Source organism: Scyliorhinus canicula, chromosome 1, assembly GCF_902713615.1.
Source record: "Scyliorhinus canicula chromosome 1, sScyCan1.1, whole genome shotgun sequence".
Classification (NCBI taxonomy): domain Eukaryota; kingdom Metazoa; phylum Chordata; class Chondrichthyes; order Carcharhiniformes; family Scyliorhinidae; genus Scyliorhinus; species Scyliorhinus canicula.
The window spans coordinates 132,776,335-132,795,701 of NC_052146.1; the positions used below are offsets into that span (position 1 = coordinate 132,776,335).

General features: G+C 46.1%; 1 protein-coding gene across 3 annotated transcripts in view; it reads left to right on the forward strand.

Annotated features, from left to right (window-relative positions):
- Window positions 1-19,367, forward strand: part of LOC119967510 (protein argonaute-3) — a 189,473-nt gene that overhangs the window by 69,214 nt on the left and 100,892 nt on the right. For 2 of the 3 annotated variants that reach the window (XM_038800175.1, XM_038800182.1), the window contains exon 2: window positions 3,704-3,875. In XM_038800175.1, the coding sequence (XP_038656103.1) occupies window positions 3,704-3,875 (172 nt within the window). Of the gene's footprint in view, window positions 1-3,703; window positions 3,876-19,367 lie in introns of those variants that run through there. The other variant, XM_038800189.1, reaches the window with a different exon arrangement.

Consider the following 19,367-nt stretch of genomic DNA (forward strand, 5'->3'; position numbering starts at 1 on the left):
TTTTCCTGGGAAGTGAGCATCACTTGGCAAGGCATATTTCTCATTCCGAATTGCCCTTGATCAGGTGATGGTGGGCCGATGCCTTGAACCGCTGCATTCTATGATGTGTAGATATTCCCATTGGTGCTGTTGGGGCAGGAGTTCCATGATTTTGATCTGGTGACGGTGAAGGAACTGATATAGTTCCAAGTCAGGATGGTGAGAGACTCGGAGGAACCTACAAGCAGTAATGTTCTCGTGCATTTTCTGCCATGTTATTCTAGGTGGCAGAGGTCACTGATTTGGGAGGTGTTGTAGAAGGAGGCTAAGGCAAGTGACGATCATTCCATTGCACTCCTGACTTGTGCTTTGTAACTGAGCATTATTAGCAAGTTATTGTCATGTAAGTACAGCTTGGTAGCTCTGTCAGTGACCCCTTCAATCTGATGATGATTGAAAATAGACTGATGGGACAGTAATTGGCTGGGTTGAATTTCTGCTGCTTTGTTGAACACATTAAGTAGATTAGCCATGCTAAAGTACCCCATAGGGTGGAGATGCAGGAATAGGGTGGGGGAATTGGCCTAGATAGGGTGAACTTTCAAAGGATCAGTGCAGAATTGATGGGCCGAATGTTCTCCTGCACTGTAGGGATTCTATAATTTTTGTGGACAGTACATACCTGGACAATTTTCCGCATTCCGGTAGATACCAATGTTGGAGCCATACAGGAACATTTGGCTAGGAGTAAGGCTGGTTCTGGAACATAGGTCTTCACTAGCACAGCTGGGATATCATCAGAACCTGAAATTTTTGCAATATCCAATGCCTTCAGCCATTTCTTGATATGATACAATGTGAAGTGCACAGAATTAGTTGAAGATTGGATGCTGTGATGCTATGGACCTTGAGAGGAGGCCAGAATGGATCATCCATCTGCACCCTGGCTGAAGATTGCAAATGCTTCAGCCTATCTTTGATATTCTGGGCCCCCACATTATTGAGGATGGAGATGCTTGTACAACCTTCTCCTCCGGTTAGTTGTTCAGTTGTTCACCCTTCACAACTGGATTTTATAAGATTACACAGCCTTGATCTGATCAGTTGGTTCTGGGATCATTTAGCCCTGTCCATTGCAGGCTACTTCCACTGTTTAGCATGCATGTAGTCTGTCCTGGTTGTAGCTTTACTAGATTGGCATCTCTATTTTAGTTATGCCTGGTGCTCCTCCTGGCATGTTCTCCTGAACTCTCCATTGAACCAGGGTTGACTCCCTTGGCTAGATAATGGGTAAAGTGAGGGACATGCCAGACAATTCTGTCATTGATGGCTTTCAACGTCTCCTGAATGCTTAATTCTAAGCTATTAGATTTGTTCTGAATCTATCCCATTTCACATGGGGCCAGTGCCACATAACACAATGGAGGGTATCCTCACTGTGAAGACAGGGCTATCTCCTACCAATCCCAATCCTATCATGGGCAGATGCATTTGTGACAGGTAAATTGGTGAGGACCAGGTCAAGTAGGCTATTCACTTTTATGTTGGGTTGCTAACCGCCTGCTTCAGGCCCAGTCTGGCAGTTATGCTTTCCAGAACTTGGCTAGCTCGGTCGGTAGTGGTGCTACTGAGCAAATCTTGGAGATGGACATTGATGCCCCCTTCCCAGGACACATTCTGTGACCATGCTCCCCTTAGTGCTTATTCCAAGTGGTCTTTGACTGAGAGGAGTAGGTAGTAATCAGCAAGAGGTTTCCTTGCCCGTTTCACCTGATGCCATAAGAGTTTGTGGGGTCCAAAATTAGTGTTGACAACTCCCAGGACCACACCCTCTTCACTTTTTATGCCAATATGCTGCCTTTTCTGGTGGATCTATCTTTCCATTGGGTCATGACATACCGGGTATTGTGAAAGAGAAGCCTGGGACAGTGACTGTAAGGTACGATTTGGTGAGTTTCACTATGTCACGCTCTTGATCATCTAGTCTATGCTCTGAATTTTGGCACAAGTCTCCAGATGTTAAGAGGAGGACTTCTCTGTGTTGACTGGGCAAGATCTGCCGTTGTCATTTCTGATGCCAAGGTCAACGGCAGGGGTCTGTCCAGTTTTGTCTTTTTTGACTCTTTTTGTAGCAATTTGATACACCCGAGTGGCTTGCTAGGCCACCTCAGTGGGTGCTTCACAGTTAACTTCTTTGCTGTGACGATACAGTCACATGTAGGTCAGACTGGGGAAGAAAAAAACAATTTCCTTCCCTAAAAGGGTCTTTGTGAACCAAATGGGTTTTTACAATAATCCAGTTATTTCATGGTCACCATTTCTGAGACTATCTGTTCAGTTCCAGATTAATTAATTAATTGAATTTAAGTTCCACCAGCTGGCAAGACTATATAATGAGATCTGGAGCCAAATGGTCCTGGCAGAACCCAAACTGAGTATCGGTGAACAGGTTATATAATATAATAATCTTTATTGTCACAAGTAGGCTTACATTAACACTGCAATGAAGTTACTGTGAAAAGCCCGTAGTCGCCACATTCCGGCGCCTATTCGAGTACACAGGGAGAATTCGGAATGTCCAGGGCAGCACGGTGGCGCAGTGGATAGCACTGCTGCCTCATGGCGCTGAGGTCCAGGCTCTGGGTCACTGTCCGTGTGGAGTTTACACATTCTCCTGCGTTTGCGTGGTTTTCGCCCCCACAGCCCAAAGATGTGCAGGGAGATGGATTGGCCACGTTAAATTGCCCCTTAATTGGAAAAAATGAATTGGACACTCTAAATTTATATTAAAAAAAATAATGTCCAATTCACCTAACAGCACTTCTTTCGGGTCTTGTGGGAGGAAACCAGAACACCCAGAGGAAACCCACGCAGACACTGAGAGAACGTGCAGACTCCGCACAGACAGTGAACCAAGCTGGGAATCGAATCTGGGACCCTGGCGCTGTCAAAGAACAGTGCTACCGTGCTGCTTTCTGGGGTGTGTAGGTGCTGATTGATACTACTGCCAACAGTTCCTTTTATCATGTTGATTGGGAATAGACTGATGGGGCGGTATTTCACCAGATTAGACTTTCCTCCTTATTCTGTGCAGGACATACTGAGGCAATTTTTATTGGATTCGTGCCAATTTGTAGCTATTATTTTTCTGTATATTTGTTTAGGCTTGCTTGTTAATAATTTATTTCATAATATCTTGCATGTATGGATGCAATTTATTAGGACTGGATCAACATAACGTTTTTTTAAAAAGGAACAGATTTCAAAGAAATTTATGATGACCTAAGGCACATTCATATCTCTTTTACCTAAATCTTTACTACTTCAGTTGGATGACGTTTTAATTGTATAAACTTGAAGGATTATAATACTAAAGCAATACTAAATATTTTGGGTCTTTGAGATATTTATAGCATATTGAGATCTCTTGCTTCCCTGTGGCATGGCAATGCAGCATATACCAACACCCAAGTGCAGACTGATGTAACACCCCATAAGCTGTCACTGAATCTTTCTGTTGTCAAGATCATTTTAGGGAGGAGCTGATTAAACTCCCTTTCAGTTTTTGGGTGCGGAATGGCATTTTGCTGCAGGCCTGGAAATTGATTGTGCTCAGTCATAGTTCGTACATAATTGAGAGAGAAAAAAGAGGGTATTCACCTTAAAAATAAAGCTAGTTGTGTTTTGCTTCAATTCATTTCACAAGAGTTTTTTTTTCTTACAGGAGCTGTTGGGGCTCAGCCCCTCTTCACGGTGCCAAGGCGTCCAGGATGTGGTACCATGGGAAAACCGATTAAACTGCTGGCCAACTGCTTCCAAGTAGATATCCCAAAGATTGACGTCTACCTCTATGAGGTAGATATTAAACCAGATAAATGTCCTCGCAGGGTAAACAGGTGCGTATAAAGAAGGGGATAACACTTGAGGTGGAAAATCGGGAGCATGAGAGTTACTTGTATATCCACTTCTTCCTTACTGGGAGTATCAAACAAATTTGATGATGTTGTTTAGCAACATATTGTGTCAAGTGCATTGTTGGATAATTTTGTGTGCTGAGTTGTCTTTAAAGAACATCGAGATTAACGTGTCCAATAACCATTGGCATTTAAATAATACTTCACTGAGGTTAGGAGGGGCTATTGGGTTACGGAGATAGGGTGGAAGTGAGGACTTCAAGAACAAAGAAAAATTACAGCACATGAATAGGCCCTTCGGCCCTTCAAGCCTGTGCCTCTATCTAAAACTGTCGCCTATTTTCTAAGGATCTGTATCCCTCTGCTCTCTGCCCATTCACGTATCTGTCTAGATACATCTTAAATGACGCTATCGTGCCCGCCTCTACCATCTCCGTCGGCAATGCGTTCCAGGCACCCACCACCCTCTGCGTAAAGAACTTTCCACGTATATCTCCCTTAAACTTTTCCCCCCTCACCTTGAACTCGTGACCCCTAGTAATTGAGTCCCCCATTCTGGGGGAAAAAGCTTCTTGCTATCCACCCTGTCTACACCTCATGATTTTGTAGACTTCAGTGAGGTTCCCCCCTCAACCTCCGTCTTTCTAATGAAAATAATCCTAATCTACTCAACCTCTCTTCATAGCTAGCACCCTCCATACCAGGCAACATCCTGGTGAACCTCCTCTGCACCTTCTTCAAAGCAGCCACATCCTTTTGGTAATGTGGCGACCAGAACTGTATGCAGTATTCCAAATGTGGCCGGACCAAAGTCTTATACCTTCTTGACTACTCTATCGACCTGCGCAGCTACCTTCAGAGGACAACGGACCTGAACACCCAGACCTCTCTGTTCATCAATTTTCCCCAGGGTTTTTTCATTTACTGTATAGTTCGCTCTTGAATTGGATCTTCCAAAATGCATCACCTCGCATTTGCCCGGATTAAACTCCATCTGCCATTTCTCCGCCCAACTCTCCAATCTATCTATATTCTGTTGTATTCACTGACAGTCCCCTTCACTATCTGCTACTCCACCAGTGTCATCTGCAAACTTGCTAATTAGACCACCTACACCTTCCTCCAGATCATTTATGTATATCACAAACAACAATGGTCCCAGCACGGATCCCTGTGGAACACCACTGGTCACAGTTCTCCATTTTGAGAAACTCCCTTCCACTACTACTGTCTCCTGTTGCCCAGCCAGTTCTTTATCCATCTAGCTAGTACACCCTGGACCCCATGAGACTTTACTTTCTCCATCAGCCTACCATGGAGAACCTTATCAAATGCCTTACTGAAGTCCATGTATATTACATCTACAGCCCTTCCTTCATCAATCAACTTTGTCACTTCCTCAAAGAATTCTATTAAGTTGGTAAGACATGACCTTCCTGCACAAAACCATGTTGCCTATCACTGATAAGCCCATTTTCTTCCAAATGGGAATAGATCCTATATCTCCGTATCTTCTCCAGAAGCTTCCCTACCACTGATGTTGGGCTCACCGGTCTATAATTATGTGAATTATCCCTGCTAATCTTCTTAAACAAGGGGACAACATTAGGAATTCTCCAGTCCTCCGGTACCTCACCCGTGTTCAAGGATGCTGCAAAGATATCTGTTAAGGCCCCAGCTATTTCCCCTCTCACTTCCCTCAGTAACCTGGGATAGATCCCTTCCGGACCTGGGGACTTGTCCACCAGAATGCCTTTTAGAATACCCAACACATCCTCCCTCCTTATGCCGACTTGTCCTAGAGTAATCAAACATCTATTCCTAACCGCAACATCCGTCATGTTCCTCTCCTTGGTGAATACCGATGCAAAGTACTCGTTAAGAATCTCGCCCATTTTCTCCGACTCCATGCATAACTTTCCTCCTTTGTCCTTGAGTGGGCCAACCCTTTCTCTAGTTACCCTCTTGCTCCTTATATATGAATAAAATGCTTTGGGATTTTCCTTAACCCTGTTTGCTAAAAATATTTCATGACCACTTTTACCCCTCTTGATTCCTCATTTCAGATTGATCCTACATTCCCGATATTCTTCCAAAGCTTCGTCTGCCTAACAAAATACTCCGAAATCTTTGGCTTATTTAATTTTTATATTGATTTTTATCACCTGGTTGGTGCACAATACGTTAAATATTGGTAGTCGCCATGTCTTCAAGCTGCTATTACTTGAAGGTTGCTATCTGTTCCGTCTCCTTCACATTTGAGTATAACCAATTGTTCATTGATTCAATGGGCAGGCAATATATTTCAAACCCTGCAGCTACCTCTAACTGCTTCAGAACAATAATTGGCCGAATGGAGTGGTTTTGTGCCGTTTGTCCCTCTAGGAAATCCATTCCTAGTCTTGGCACTTCCCCAAGACTATGTAAGGAATCAAACTTGCAAACCCACGTCCTTCCAATTTATGATGCATTGTACTGGATTACCTAAATCTTCTGCACTCCCAATGGTATTTAAATGGTAATAACTGTTCTGCTGCATCTTATTCCAAAAGCTCCATGTTGCAGAATGATTAAAATCTTACTGAAACAAGTTTCGGAGCAAGTCCAAAATATTGCTTTCATTTCTATAACCTAACAAGTACATTAATCTGTCATCTTATTTCAGCCATTTGAAAAAGCAATGAATGCCATCCTTTAATTATGAAGGAATAGGATCTAATTTGTCTTGAAAGCAGCCAGGATGTAGAATTTTTGCTGTATAACCAAATATTTTTGTTGCGATTCCACCTACTGTCTTGGCATGCATCAGTTTAAATTGGAGCGACAATGGAGTTGAGAATGGGATTTCTATTTGGTTTGGATAAGAAAACTTGGAGAATTAAGGTCACAGCTCTGGAAAAGAAAATACAGTTTTAATGGCACTGGAATAGTCTTTTTTCCAAATCAGTGTTTTATTGTGCTGTGTTAATAATATGAAAGAAAATCTATATATATCTATATCGTCCCAGCTACCTCATAAAATTATATATTTTTGAAAATATAATGAACAAAGGCTTTACATTGACTGAAGCCTTGTTATCTCTAAGGGATACTATTGTGCCCTGTGACTGCAGAAATCAAGTTCCAAGGAAATGTACAAAGGCCCCTTTATTAAGACTGGCTCTCGCCAATGGAGACTCCATCTAAGAGGACAAAGAACTTGGAAACCTTTGGTAAACTTATAAATGGATGGAACATTAACCATCTCAAGAATCAAGACCAGGAATATAAATCCTTTGTCCAAACCAAAGGGAGGAGTGGAAGTTATGCCACATCGCGCTCTCTCTAGCGCTCTCTCCCTCTCTCTCTCTCTCTCTCTCTCTCTTTTTCTCTCTCTCTCTCTCTCTCTCTCTCTCTCTCTCTCTCTCTCTCTCTCTCTCTCTCTCTCTCTCTCTCTCTCTCTCTCTCTCTCTCCACCCCCTCCCCCCTCACTCTCTCCACCCCCCCTCACTCTGCCCAAGTGCTAGAACCTGTAATATTGTCTTGTGAAGCTGAAGGAGTCAGCCTGCCATCTTCCATCCAGAAAACAGCAGCAGAGCTAGAGCTCTATCCAGGTTTAAATTGCCTGGCCCTTATTTACACTATTTATACTGGAAAGTCTGAACTTCTGTATCAGTGACTACTACAAGAATAATTCAGCTCTACGTTCTTCTCCCATTGTGGAAGTCCGTGCTCCTGGGGAAAATGGATTACTCCACATCAGCTTCAGCCTGCTAACCTCCCTGAAGGAATACATCATGGGACTTTTGATTCTGGACTCGCATGAAACAATAATTCTCGTTTTGTCTGTGATCTTTGCCTTGTACCTCTTTCTTTCCCTTTTTTGTCTTTAATTGTGTGAATGTACCAGGGGTTGCATAGTGATACCCCCTCTCCGTGTGTGTGTGTGTGTGTGTGTGTGTGTGTGTGTGTGTGTGTGTGTGTAAAATAAACTAACCCTCTGATTTCACCCTATCTCAAGTTGATTGTATGTTATTGATAGAGGATTAGATCACTGCAAAACTGATGGTTTGGGGAAAATATGCCACCACTTATAAGTTGAAGGGGGGGGATGCGCAAGAGAAGAGATCAAAAGTTAAAAGAACGTTTCTGTTAACTGACAGAGAGAAATCAGATTTGTTTCAAATTTAACCCCCTCCTGTCTGTAACAATACTATTTCATAATTCAATACATGATAAAGCAGTTCTTGGATAATTACATTAATGTAAAGACACTTTAGGCACTTTTCGGAGGCAAATGGAGAGCTGAGAATGATGTGACATTAATCTCTGGGAATCCTAGATGACGACCACCTGAACAATTACGTAACCGTCACATGGATCCTAAAACTAGGTTGCAGTATTCTGTAATTTTAAGGTGTTTATTATTTTTATAATGCGCATATTGTGAAGTTCATTTTCAGGAACCTGCTACAGTTGGATAGATGCCAACAGCTAGTGTCTAACGTCCATTTGCAAGGGTTGTTGCTGAATGTGGCATCAAATTCGAGGGATATATTTACTACAAACTCATAGTAAATGTCATTGCTGTTGCAACATGTCTATGTGCAAGTCAAATGACCGAGGTGTTCCCTGCAGTATAATTTCTCTCTTGGGGCACCTTAAATTCAGCAGTGTTGCAGACTTTTGTTAACTTCTAAAATTTGAATTGTATTTCAGTAGACATTTAGCTCATAGAATTTTACATCTCAATGTTACTTTCCACTTGCCAGCCCAATCCTGGATATTCCTGCATTTGGACATGGACAGCTTCAGTATCTGAGAAGTCGCGAATGGTGCTGAACATTGTTCAATCATCAGCAAAAATTTTCATTTCTGACCTTATCATGGAAGGGATGTTGAGATTTTGATGCCAATTTTGATAAAAGTATAATTTATTCAACAATGCTCCCAACTTCTGTAATCTTCGATAATTAATTACCATCACAGTAATTTTAAGAAGTCTCATTAATTAAGGGAGACTTGGCCTCAGTTGGGTTTCAGCCTCCGAAGGTGTTGAACATTGATGCGCCATTGGACTGAATTTTTACTCTTGTAATGTAATACTTATGTAAGGTGGGTTAGTGAAATTTTGGTTTCTGACAGAGGCTGGTTCTAATGGGGGGGTTAATACTTACTACTCAGATTAATAGCAGCATATGAAATTCACAGGCTGTGATATGTGAGCAATCATGGATTCTCAATTTATACAGAGGGAACATATTGGCATTCATTATGGAAAATTGCATTCTGGAGCAGAGGATTCCTGCCTTCAGAGGAATTGGTCACACTATGCAGCATCAAAGTTTCTGTATGGTATTCATCTGAGTGCAGAAATGAGTAAGTCACTGCCCAATTTACCTGGCTCTTCCACAGGCCATGCAATGCCACTACCTAACCAATGGATTCCGCATTGAAATCCATAATTAGTGGAACGGTGTGATGTTGCTGTACTTGCCCACTAGCTTACCCACTAAATGTGCCAGAAAGGTTGGGACTGGTATATTCAAATGTAAGTGAATTTTTAACAGCATGAGAAACCTTACTGTCAACCCACCTCTCTGGCACTAAGAACTTAACTTTATAAGTGTGGAAACTCATTTTTTTCAGAATTTCATTACTGGTGGAGATGTCATAATTTAATATTTTTATTTTTATTTCACCTCTCGTAATGCCATTGCTCCTTACCTCATACACTTTCTGTCCATAAATTTATAATGAATAAAATTTTCTAATTTGTACTTCCTGGTTTGGACTAGTTCAGAATTCTCCTGATTGGTTGAAGGGTCATGCATTCCCTTTTTAATTCATTTACAGGATGTGGTCTTAACGTGCTAGGCCATCATTTATTGCCCATCCCTAAATTGCCATGACAAGGTGGTGGTGAGCTGCCTTCTTGAACACTGCAATCCCTGTTGTGTAGGTACACACAGTGCTGTTAGGAGGGAGTTCCATGATTTTGACCCAGTGACAGTGAAGGATTGGCAATATATTTCAACGTCAGGATAGTGATGGTTTAGAGGGGAACTTCCTGGTGGAGATGTTCCTATGTATTGATGCTCTTGTCCTGCTAGATAATGGTGGCCATGGGTGCCTAGGCGTTTTGGTGAGTTTCTGCAGTGCACCTTATAGATGGTTCACACTGCTGCCACATATTTCTTGGTGGTGGAGTGAGTGAATGTGGAATTAAGTGGGCTGCTTTATCCTGGATGGTGTTGAGCTTCTTGTGTTGTTGGTGTTGCACTCATCCAGGAAAGTGAAGAGTATTCCATCAAACTCCTGACTTATGCCTTGTAGATGATGGAGGGGCTTTGGGCAGTCTGGGTGAGTTAGTCGCCACACGTTTCCTAGACTCCGACCTGCTCTTGCAGCCACAGTGTTTATATGGCTAGTCCAGTTCAGTTTCTGGTCAATGGTAACCCCCAGGACTAAGCGAGAGTATTGCCATTGATTGCCATGGGGCTATAATTAGATTCTCATCACTTATGCGGCATGAATGTAATTGCCACTTGTCAACCCACGCCTGGATATTGTCCGGATCTTGCTGCATTTGGACATGGACAGCTTTGGTATCCAAGGAGTCGTGAATGGTGCTGAACATTGTGCAATCATTAATGAACATCACCACTTTCTGACCTTATGGTGGAAGGAAGATCATTGAAACAGCTGAAGATAGTTGGGCCGAGCACAACTATCCTAGGAATTCCTGAGGAGTCATCTTAGTTTGTGCTAGGTATGACTCCAACCAGTGGACAGTCTTCCCCTCTCAAGATTCCTATTGACTCCAGTTTTGCTAGGGTTTACTCGGTCAAATACTGCCTTGGTGTCAAGGACAGTCAGTCACTCTGACCTTGCCTCAGGAGTTCAGCTCTTTTGTCCATGTTTGAGACGAGGCTGTAATGAGGGCAGGAGCCGGGTGACCCTGGCGGAGCCCAAACTGAGCATCAGTGAGCTGGTTATTGTGCCTCTTGACAGCAGTGTCGATGCTCCCTTCTATCACTTGACTGATGATGGAAAGTAGACTGGTGGGGCAGCAATTGGCCGGGTTGGTTTTGGCCTGTCTTTTCTGTACAGGGCCAGGTAGATGCCAGTGTTGTAGCTGTACTAGAATAGCTTGGCATGGGGCACAGGTTCTGTTGCACAGGTTTTCAGTAGTATTGTCAGGGCCTATAGCCTTTGGAGTATCCAGTACGTTCAGCCGTTTCTTGATATCACCTGAAGTGAATCAAATTGGCTGAAGACTGACATCTGTGATGCTGAGGACCTGATGAACTGGGCTCTTTCATCATTAAGGATGGTGACATGTATGGAGCCTCCTCCCTAGAGTTTAATTGTCCACTGCCATTCATAGTTGGATGTGGCAGGATTGCAGAGCTTAGATCTGATCCTTTGGTTGTGAAATCACTTTACTCTTGTTCATCGTTTACTTGTGTTGTTTGACACATGGGTAGCCCTGTGTTGTAGCTTCACTAGGTGATATCTCAGTTTTAGGTATTCCTCGTGCTTCTCTTGGCATGCCTTCCTGCACTCTTCATTGAACCAGAGTTGATCTCATTGCTTGGTAATAAGCGTAGGTTGGGGGATATGCCAGACCATGAGGTTACAGGTTGTGGTTGTCGCTTTATCGAGGGACCCTTGTATCGACCCCCTCAGGGCGAACTTGACCCTTTCCAACTTAATGAATCCCGCCATGTCATTAATCCAGGTCTCCACACTCGGAGGTCTCGCATCTTTCCACTGCAGCAAGATTCTCCGCCGGGCTACTAGGGACGCAAAGGCCAAGACATCGGCCTCTTTCGCCTCCTGCACTCCCGGCTCCACCCCAACCCCAAATATCGCGAGTCCCCAACCTGGCTTGACCCTGGATCCCACCACACTTGACACCGTCCCCGCCATCCCCTTCCAGAACTCCTCCAGTGCCGGGCATGCCCAGAACATATGGGCATGGTTCGCTGGACTCCCCGAACACCTGACGCACCTGTCTTTGCCCCCAAAGAACCTACTCATCCTAGATCCGAACATGTGGGCCCGGTGCAGCACCTTGAACTGGATGAGACTAAGACTCACACATGAAGAGGAGGAGTTCACCCTCTCCAGGGTGTCCGCCCATGTCCCCTCCTCAATCTGCTCCCCCAGCTCCACCTCCCACTTAGCCTTCAGCTCCTCTACCGACGCCTCCCCCACCTCCTGCATTACCGGAGAGATGTCAGACACCTTCCCATCCCCGACCCACGCCCCTGAAAGCACCCTATCCCTTACCCCCCCGTGGGGGCAACAAAGGGAACCCCTCCACCTGTCGCCTAGCAAACGCCTTGACCTGAAGGTACCTGAACATATTCCCCAGGGGGTGCTCAAACTTCTCCTCCAGTTCACCAAGGCTCGCGAACCTCCCGTCGATAAACAGGTCTCCCAACTTTCTAATGCCCGCCCTGTGCCACCCCACGAACCCGCCATCCATGTTCCCTGGGACAAACCGGTGGTTCCCCCGGAGCGGGGCCTCCACCGAGCCCCCCCGCTTCCCCCCTGTGTCGCCACTGCCCCCACATTTTGAGGGTAGACGCCACAACCGGGCTCGTAGTGTACCTCGTTGGAGGGAGCGGCAGCGGCGCCGTTACCAGTGCCTTCAGGTTCGTGGCTCCACAGGACACCATCTCCATCCGTTTCCATGCTGCCCCCTCCTCATCCATTACCTACTTAAGTACCATCGAAACGTTAGCCGCCCAATAGTACCCAGAGAGGTTGGGCAGCGCCAGTCCCCCTCTATCCCTGCCCCGCTCCAAAAAGACCCTCCTTACCCTCGGAGTCCCGTGCGCCAAAACAAATCCCAGAATGCTGCTGTTCACCCTCCTAAAAAAGGCCCTCGGAACAGAAATGGGGAGGCACTGAAACAAAAACAAAAACCACGGGAGCACCGTCATTTTAACGGACTGTACTCTACCCGCCAACGACAACAGCAGCATGTCCCACCTTTTAAATTCCTCCTCCATCTGCTCCACCAACCTAGTAAAATTGAGCTTGTGCAGAGTCCCCCAGCTCCTAGCCACCTGAACCCCCAGGTACCTAAAACTCCTCACTGCCCTCTTTAGCGGGAGCTTACCAATCCCCTCCTCCTGATCTCCCGGGTGTACGACAAACAGCTCACTCTTGCCCAGGTTCAATTTATATCCCGAGAAACTCCCGAACTCAGCAAGAATCTCCATCACCTCTGGCATTCCCCCCACCGGGTCTGCTACATACAACAGCAAGTCGTCCGCATACAGCGACACTCGGTGCTCCTCCCCACCTCGCAGCAAACCCCTCCACCTCCTCGACTCCCTAAGAGCCATGGCAAGAGGCTCAATTGCCAGCGCAAAAAGCAAGGGGGACAGGGAGCACCCCTGCCTCGTCCCACGGTGGAGCCTGAAGTACTCGGACCGCCTCCCATTTGTCGCTATACTCTCCATCGGGGCCTCGGACAGCAACCTCACCCATTTAATAAACCCCACCCCAAACCCGAACCTCTCCAACACCTCCCACAAGTACCCCCACTCAACCCTGTCAAAGGCCTTCTCCACATCCAATGCCACCACAATCTCCGCCTCTCCTTCTGCTGCCGGCATCATTATCACATTTAGCAACCTTCGCACGTTAGTGTTCAGCGGCCTCCTCCACCCTCGGGACCAGTCCCCTGCTCAGAACAAAGAAATCAATGCGGGAATAAACCCTGTGCACATGGGAGAAAAAGGAGTACCCCCGAGCCCTCGGCCTCCTGAACCTCCAGGGGATCCACTCCTCCCATCTGGTCCATAAACCCCCTCAATACCTTGGCCGCCGCTGGCCTCCTGCCTGTCCTTGAACTAGAACGATCCAGTAGGGGATCCAGCCCCCCCCACCTCCAGGCCAGGAATGCGGCCCAACATACGCCTCATGAAACCAGCATCATCCCAATTTGGGGCTCACATTAACCAACACCACCCTCTCCCCCTGCAGCTTACTGCTCACCATCACGTATCTGCCGCCACTATCAGCCACAACCTCAGACGCCTCAAACGCCACCCTCTTCCCCACCAGGATCGCCAACCCCCGGTTCTTCGAGTCGAGCCCTGAGTGGAAAACCTGCCCCACCCACACCTTCCTCAAACGGACCTGGTCCGCCGCCTTCAGGTGGGTCTCCTTGAGCATGGCCACGTCTGCCTTCAGATGCGAAAACACCCGGGCCCGCTTAACCGGCCCATTCAACCCCCTCACGTTCCACGTAATCAGCCGGATCCGGCCCCCCCCCCCCGTCGACTAGCCATAACCCATCGACTGCTTGCCCCTGGCCATCACCCATTCGGCCCGTTTCCCACGGCGATAGAACCTCACCCCGGCCCCCCGGAACTCCTCCCTGGCCAATCCAGCAGCAACCCGGTATCCCCCTCGCCCCCCCGCCCCCCAGGCTAGGACCCCTCCTAGCCGTGACTCTCCCTCCACTGTACTCCCGTGAGCCAGCTGACTTCTGCTGACCCCGGCAGTTCCCGCTCTAATCCGACCCCTCCCGATATGAGGTCCCCCCTCCTCCCCTGCATCAGTTCTGGGCCCCGCTTCCGCGCGGGAAACTTGGTCTAATAGCCACGCCCCTCGCCACCAGCTCCACCCCCTCGTCCCGCAGCGCGGGAAACCAGAGAAAAGCCTGTGCTTTCACACTGCCCCACCCCACCAACGCAGCTCCCAAACGCAGTCCGAACCCAACCACCAACTCCATACAAACAAAGACACAGATCAACCACAAACCCCAGTACCCCCCTTAGAACACAAAACCATAACCCACATCGTCCGAAAGCGAGAGAAAAAACAAAAACAAACAGAATAACCCGCTATAGCATAGACAATGATACATGAATAGAATAGAAAAACTCCCACAGCCCCCAATCTCTAGTTCAAGTCCAGCTTTTCAGCCTGCACAAAGGCCCACGCTTCCTCCGGGGACTCAAAGTAGTGATGCCAGTCCTTGTAGGTGACCCACAGGCACGCAGGCAGCAACATGCCGAACTTCACCTGCTTTCCATGGAGCACCGCCTTCGTCCGGTTAAACCCGGCTCTCCGCTTGGCCACCTCTGCACTCCAGTCCTGGTAGATACGCACTACCGAATTCTCCCACTTACTGCTCCTCACCACCGTGGCCCATCGGAGAACACACTCCCGGTCGCTGAACCGATGGAACCGCACCAGCACCGCCCGCGGGGGTTCATTCGCCTTAGGCCGCCTGGCCAGTACTCTATGGGCCCCCTCCAGCTCCAGGGGCAGATGGAAGGATCCTGCCCCCACCAGCGAGTTCAACATCACGGCCACATAGGCCGGCAGGTCTGACCCCTCCAGCCCCTCCCCCTTTCTCACCTTTTAAATAGCAAAGTGATGATTTGTGCAATTTTCCTATCTGAAGGAATGATTCCCAAATCAAGGTCTAACCCAGTGAGTGGACCATGAGAGTGTTCAACTGAAATATAGCAAGTGATGTTATCAAGATATTGGACCTCATGGCAGTGTAGCAAGAACATCAGGAATAAAGATGGAGAGAGATGAGTTTTTGGAACTTCCAGAACTAAGAAGAATATTCACCATTGGAGGAATAAACAAAAAAACAGGAATATAGATAGTTGTTTGATGGTACAGAGCTTGAGTATTGATGAAATAAAAAAGACCTGCTGTCTTGAGCTTTTGTGTTGAACTCATCAGGAGAGATCTCCATATTACCAACAGTAAGGGGTACAATTTATACTGCATCAGAAGAAAGTACTGATTGATTGGCAAATGGACTTGAATTGGTAGAGATGTTGCCTTGGAGAATGCAGCAAGAAACAGTTAACTGCCAAGCTGTGTTATTCCTGAGAAGTGCCTCGTCAACTCCGATTGCCCTATGTCTCAAATATTTGAGCACCAGGTGAAGCTGGCCATCATGCTGTTACTATGCAGTAGTGACACAGGTCACTAACAGGATGTTGCCATCAAGCCAAAAAGACATTCTGCTGATCTCACAAATGAGTAATGTGGTACATAAATTTCAGTGCTGGTGTAATGCTGAGTATGCAGGCGTACGCCCCAATGACTAGTATAAAACTGAAGGCATACCTTCCATTTGCCATAGGCAAAGTACTGACCTTACCCAACCAGCCCATGCTTTAAAAAAACAAAATATAGTGTTGAACATTAGATGTGATTCTACGATTAGAAAACGCTTGCTAAACAACCCTGATTGTGCTTAGAATGACATTGAAAAGCAATTTGTGGTCAATGGACAGCTCGCAGCGTGAATCTCTTACACATGCCAGAAGCCACAAATATTGACAGGATCCTGTCGATTGCAGATAGAAGAGCATGTCCATGAGGGAATTGCACCTTTTTCAACTGAACAAAAGCTTGAGGAACTGCCATTCCCTGGTTTGCTCCCCATGGCAATGCATTGACCAATCAGTCAGCCAACTAGTTTGAATTTTAACAAAAGCTTGGCATTTAACTGTTTCCCACAACATTCTCCACGGCAACACCTCTACCAAGCAGAGTCCACGTGCCAAATAATCAGAACACTTATTGTGCAGTATAAATTGTATTTCCCTTTATTGTTCGTAACTGTGATCTATCCTGATGAAAGCAAAGAAAAATCAGGATGTGCAAGAAGCTGGAATTAGGATTAGTGGAGAAAAACCTTGTCTGTTGGGCTGGATGAGGCCACAGATATGGGGGGGGGGGGGGGGGGGGGCTAGTTGACTTGTTACACTGGAGAGTGTTAATTTCCTGGAACAAGAAGTACTGAGCATACTTTGTTTCCTTACGTATGGAGGGTCATTCAGAAGATTTAAGAGTTGAAAAATGTTCAGCAATCCTGTCAGCTTTCTGCTTAAGATTGATGCAGGTTTTCCCACCCTGAATATCAAATCAATCCTGTCAGATTTGTTGCCTGTAAATTGAGACACTTCATCCCAGTTTATTATTGAAATGTTTTACCCAGGTGCCCTTATTTGCAAGATGAACAAAGGACAAAACACTGGTTCACAATTAAACCCAAATTTATTCACAAACATAATAAAACCGTTCTCCCAAGTGATCCTAAATATCATCTGTCTTGTTATGCTCTTGGGGTAGCATAAGCGGCTTCCTTGATGTGCACTCTGACAAAGGAAGGTTCAGACGTGGAGATAACTTCAACACGTTTATTGAACTATTTACAATTCTCTCACTCAGGTTCGCCAATACTGTTAATCCTTCTATAGCTACTCAGACTGACGAACCAGTCTGCTACAATCCACGTGGTGGGTGTGATATTGAATCAACCCTGTGTCTCTACTCACTGACTGTCTCCACAGGAAAGAGGAAGATCATGTGTGTTGTGTCCTTTATATATGGCTTGGTGTAATGCCCTCCTGTGGTCGTGTCACCTCTGCGTGTATCGTGAATGCCCATTGGTCGTGTCTTATCTTACTGACCTATTGGTTGAGTGTCTGTGTGTCATGTCTCTGGTGCTCCCTCTAGTGTCTAGCTAGTCTACATGTATTTACATTAACCCCTTGTGTATTTACAGTGATGCATATCACCACATTATCTTCCCAAGATTCTAATACTACCCATGCCAATGAACTTGATCGAACTGTGGGTCCAATCCTGAGTCTCCATCGTCTCAGGACCCTCTTCTGCGAAGGTGTGTCTCGCACGCCTCTTCTATTCATTCTCTAGTTTGAGTCCTCTCCGTTGTCTCTGTGTCAAGTGTTGACTGGGGATGATCCCTGGGTGTTGTCGTCATATCCCCCTCTTCGTACCTTTCCAGAAGTTTCTCTGGCCCTCAGCTAATATGGGTCACTGAGCGGTGGCCGCAACACCCAGTGTAGTTGCAGATTGCAACTCTGTAGGACACCAGGAACACACACTCTCCTCTCCTCTCTCTCCTTCCTTTCTCTCCCCCCCCCCCCCCTCCGCGGGTCCATCGCCAGCTGCACTGTCCGCATGTGACCGTAACCTAATAAGGTGATGGCGGGAAGTCTAGGTATCAGAAAGTCTGGCTTCATCTGGGCAATCCACAATAATCAATCCATTTGATTGGGCCGAATATCTTCCCAGCTTCTGTTTATAGGACAAGCCCAGTCCTGCTCTGGCAATCTGTCTCTGTCCAGTATATTCAAATTTGACTGACTTCCCATCAGGCCTGCCTGTAGTTTTAATTTAAAGTGTCCAATTCTGAATCGGGCCTAAGATTAAGGCCATTGGCCGTTTTAACATAGATTTATGAGAAACAGAATCTAGTAAAATAGATGTTGGGAGGTATAGTTTTGTGAAGTAATCCATAGCGGTTCAGCTAATCAAATGACTCTTTCTAGAAAAGTTTCTACTTCAGCTTATAAGTTAAATGAAATAATTGTATCCAATCGCAGTCAGACATGACTGTTAAAACAAACCCCAATTTTATAGAAGGAAGATTTAGTCACTTGGGCAAGAGATTGTATCTGCTTGTGGTATTCCTGAGCAGAGGTTACAAAGAAGCTTATCCTTTAAACATTTCATGAACTAACCTGCAGGAGGTCATGAAACAATGTGCTCTCTTCGCAGCCACATGTTAGTACAAAATAATTAGCCTCACATACTGAGAAGGTCCAAAGTTTGTGTGGTCAGTGTTGAGTTAACTATTTTCAACTGGACTGGTAATGAGGAATGGTAAACAACTGATCAGGTAACCACTTTTAGTTATCACTAATAAAAGTACACCTGTGGGTGCCAAGTGAAAGTCAAGTGAACCAGTTAGAAGATGCTCCCTGTCAGTAGACTTCAATCTTGGTTGCGTTCTGTCTTGTGAAGCAATGGCTGCCCCATGGTGTTCAAATCTGTGTAAAACATTGCCTGATGTGACCCTGGAGCCCACCCTGGCATGCCAATCTCTTCCACATTAGCTACAAAGACAATAGACTGAGAAGGTGCAGGAATTGCTGGCCTCTGTTTTCTCTGGGCCCTCTGCTCGTCCAGCTGAGCTTTTCATTTCTCCTGACCTCCAGTGCCCTCCAGAGGTCACTGCTATTGACAATTTGTTCAATTTTCAGTGTCAATTGTAGGTGTCCTTGTATCAGAGGAATGGGCGCTCAACAGATAATTGTATATAGGGTCATCATCCATTTGATGAATATAGCCAAGCCAGCACAGGCATCATTGGCTCTGCAATGAGTAGGCAGTACGGTAGCGTTGTGGTTAGCACAATTGCTTCCCAGCTCCAGGGTCCCAGGTTTGATTCCCGGCTTGGGTCACTGTCTGTGTGGAGTCTGCACGTTCTCCCCGTGTGCATGTGGGTTTCCTCCGGGTGCTCCGGTTTCTTCCCACAGTCCAAAGATGTGCAGGTCAGGTGGATTGGCTATGCTAAATTGCCCTTAGTGTCCAAAATTGCCCTTGGTGTTGGGTGGGGTTACTGGGTTATGGGGATGGGGTCGAGGTGTGGCTTGGGTCGGGTGCTCTTTCCAAGAGCCA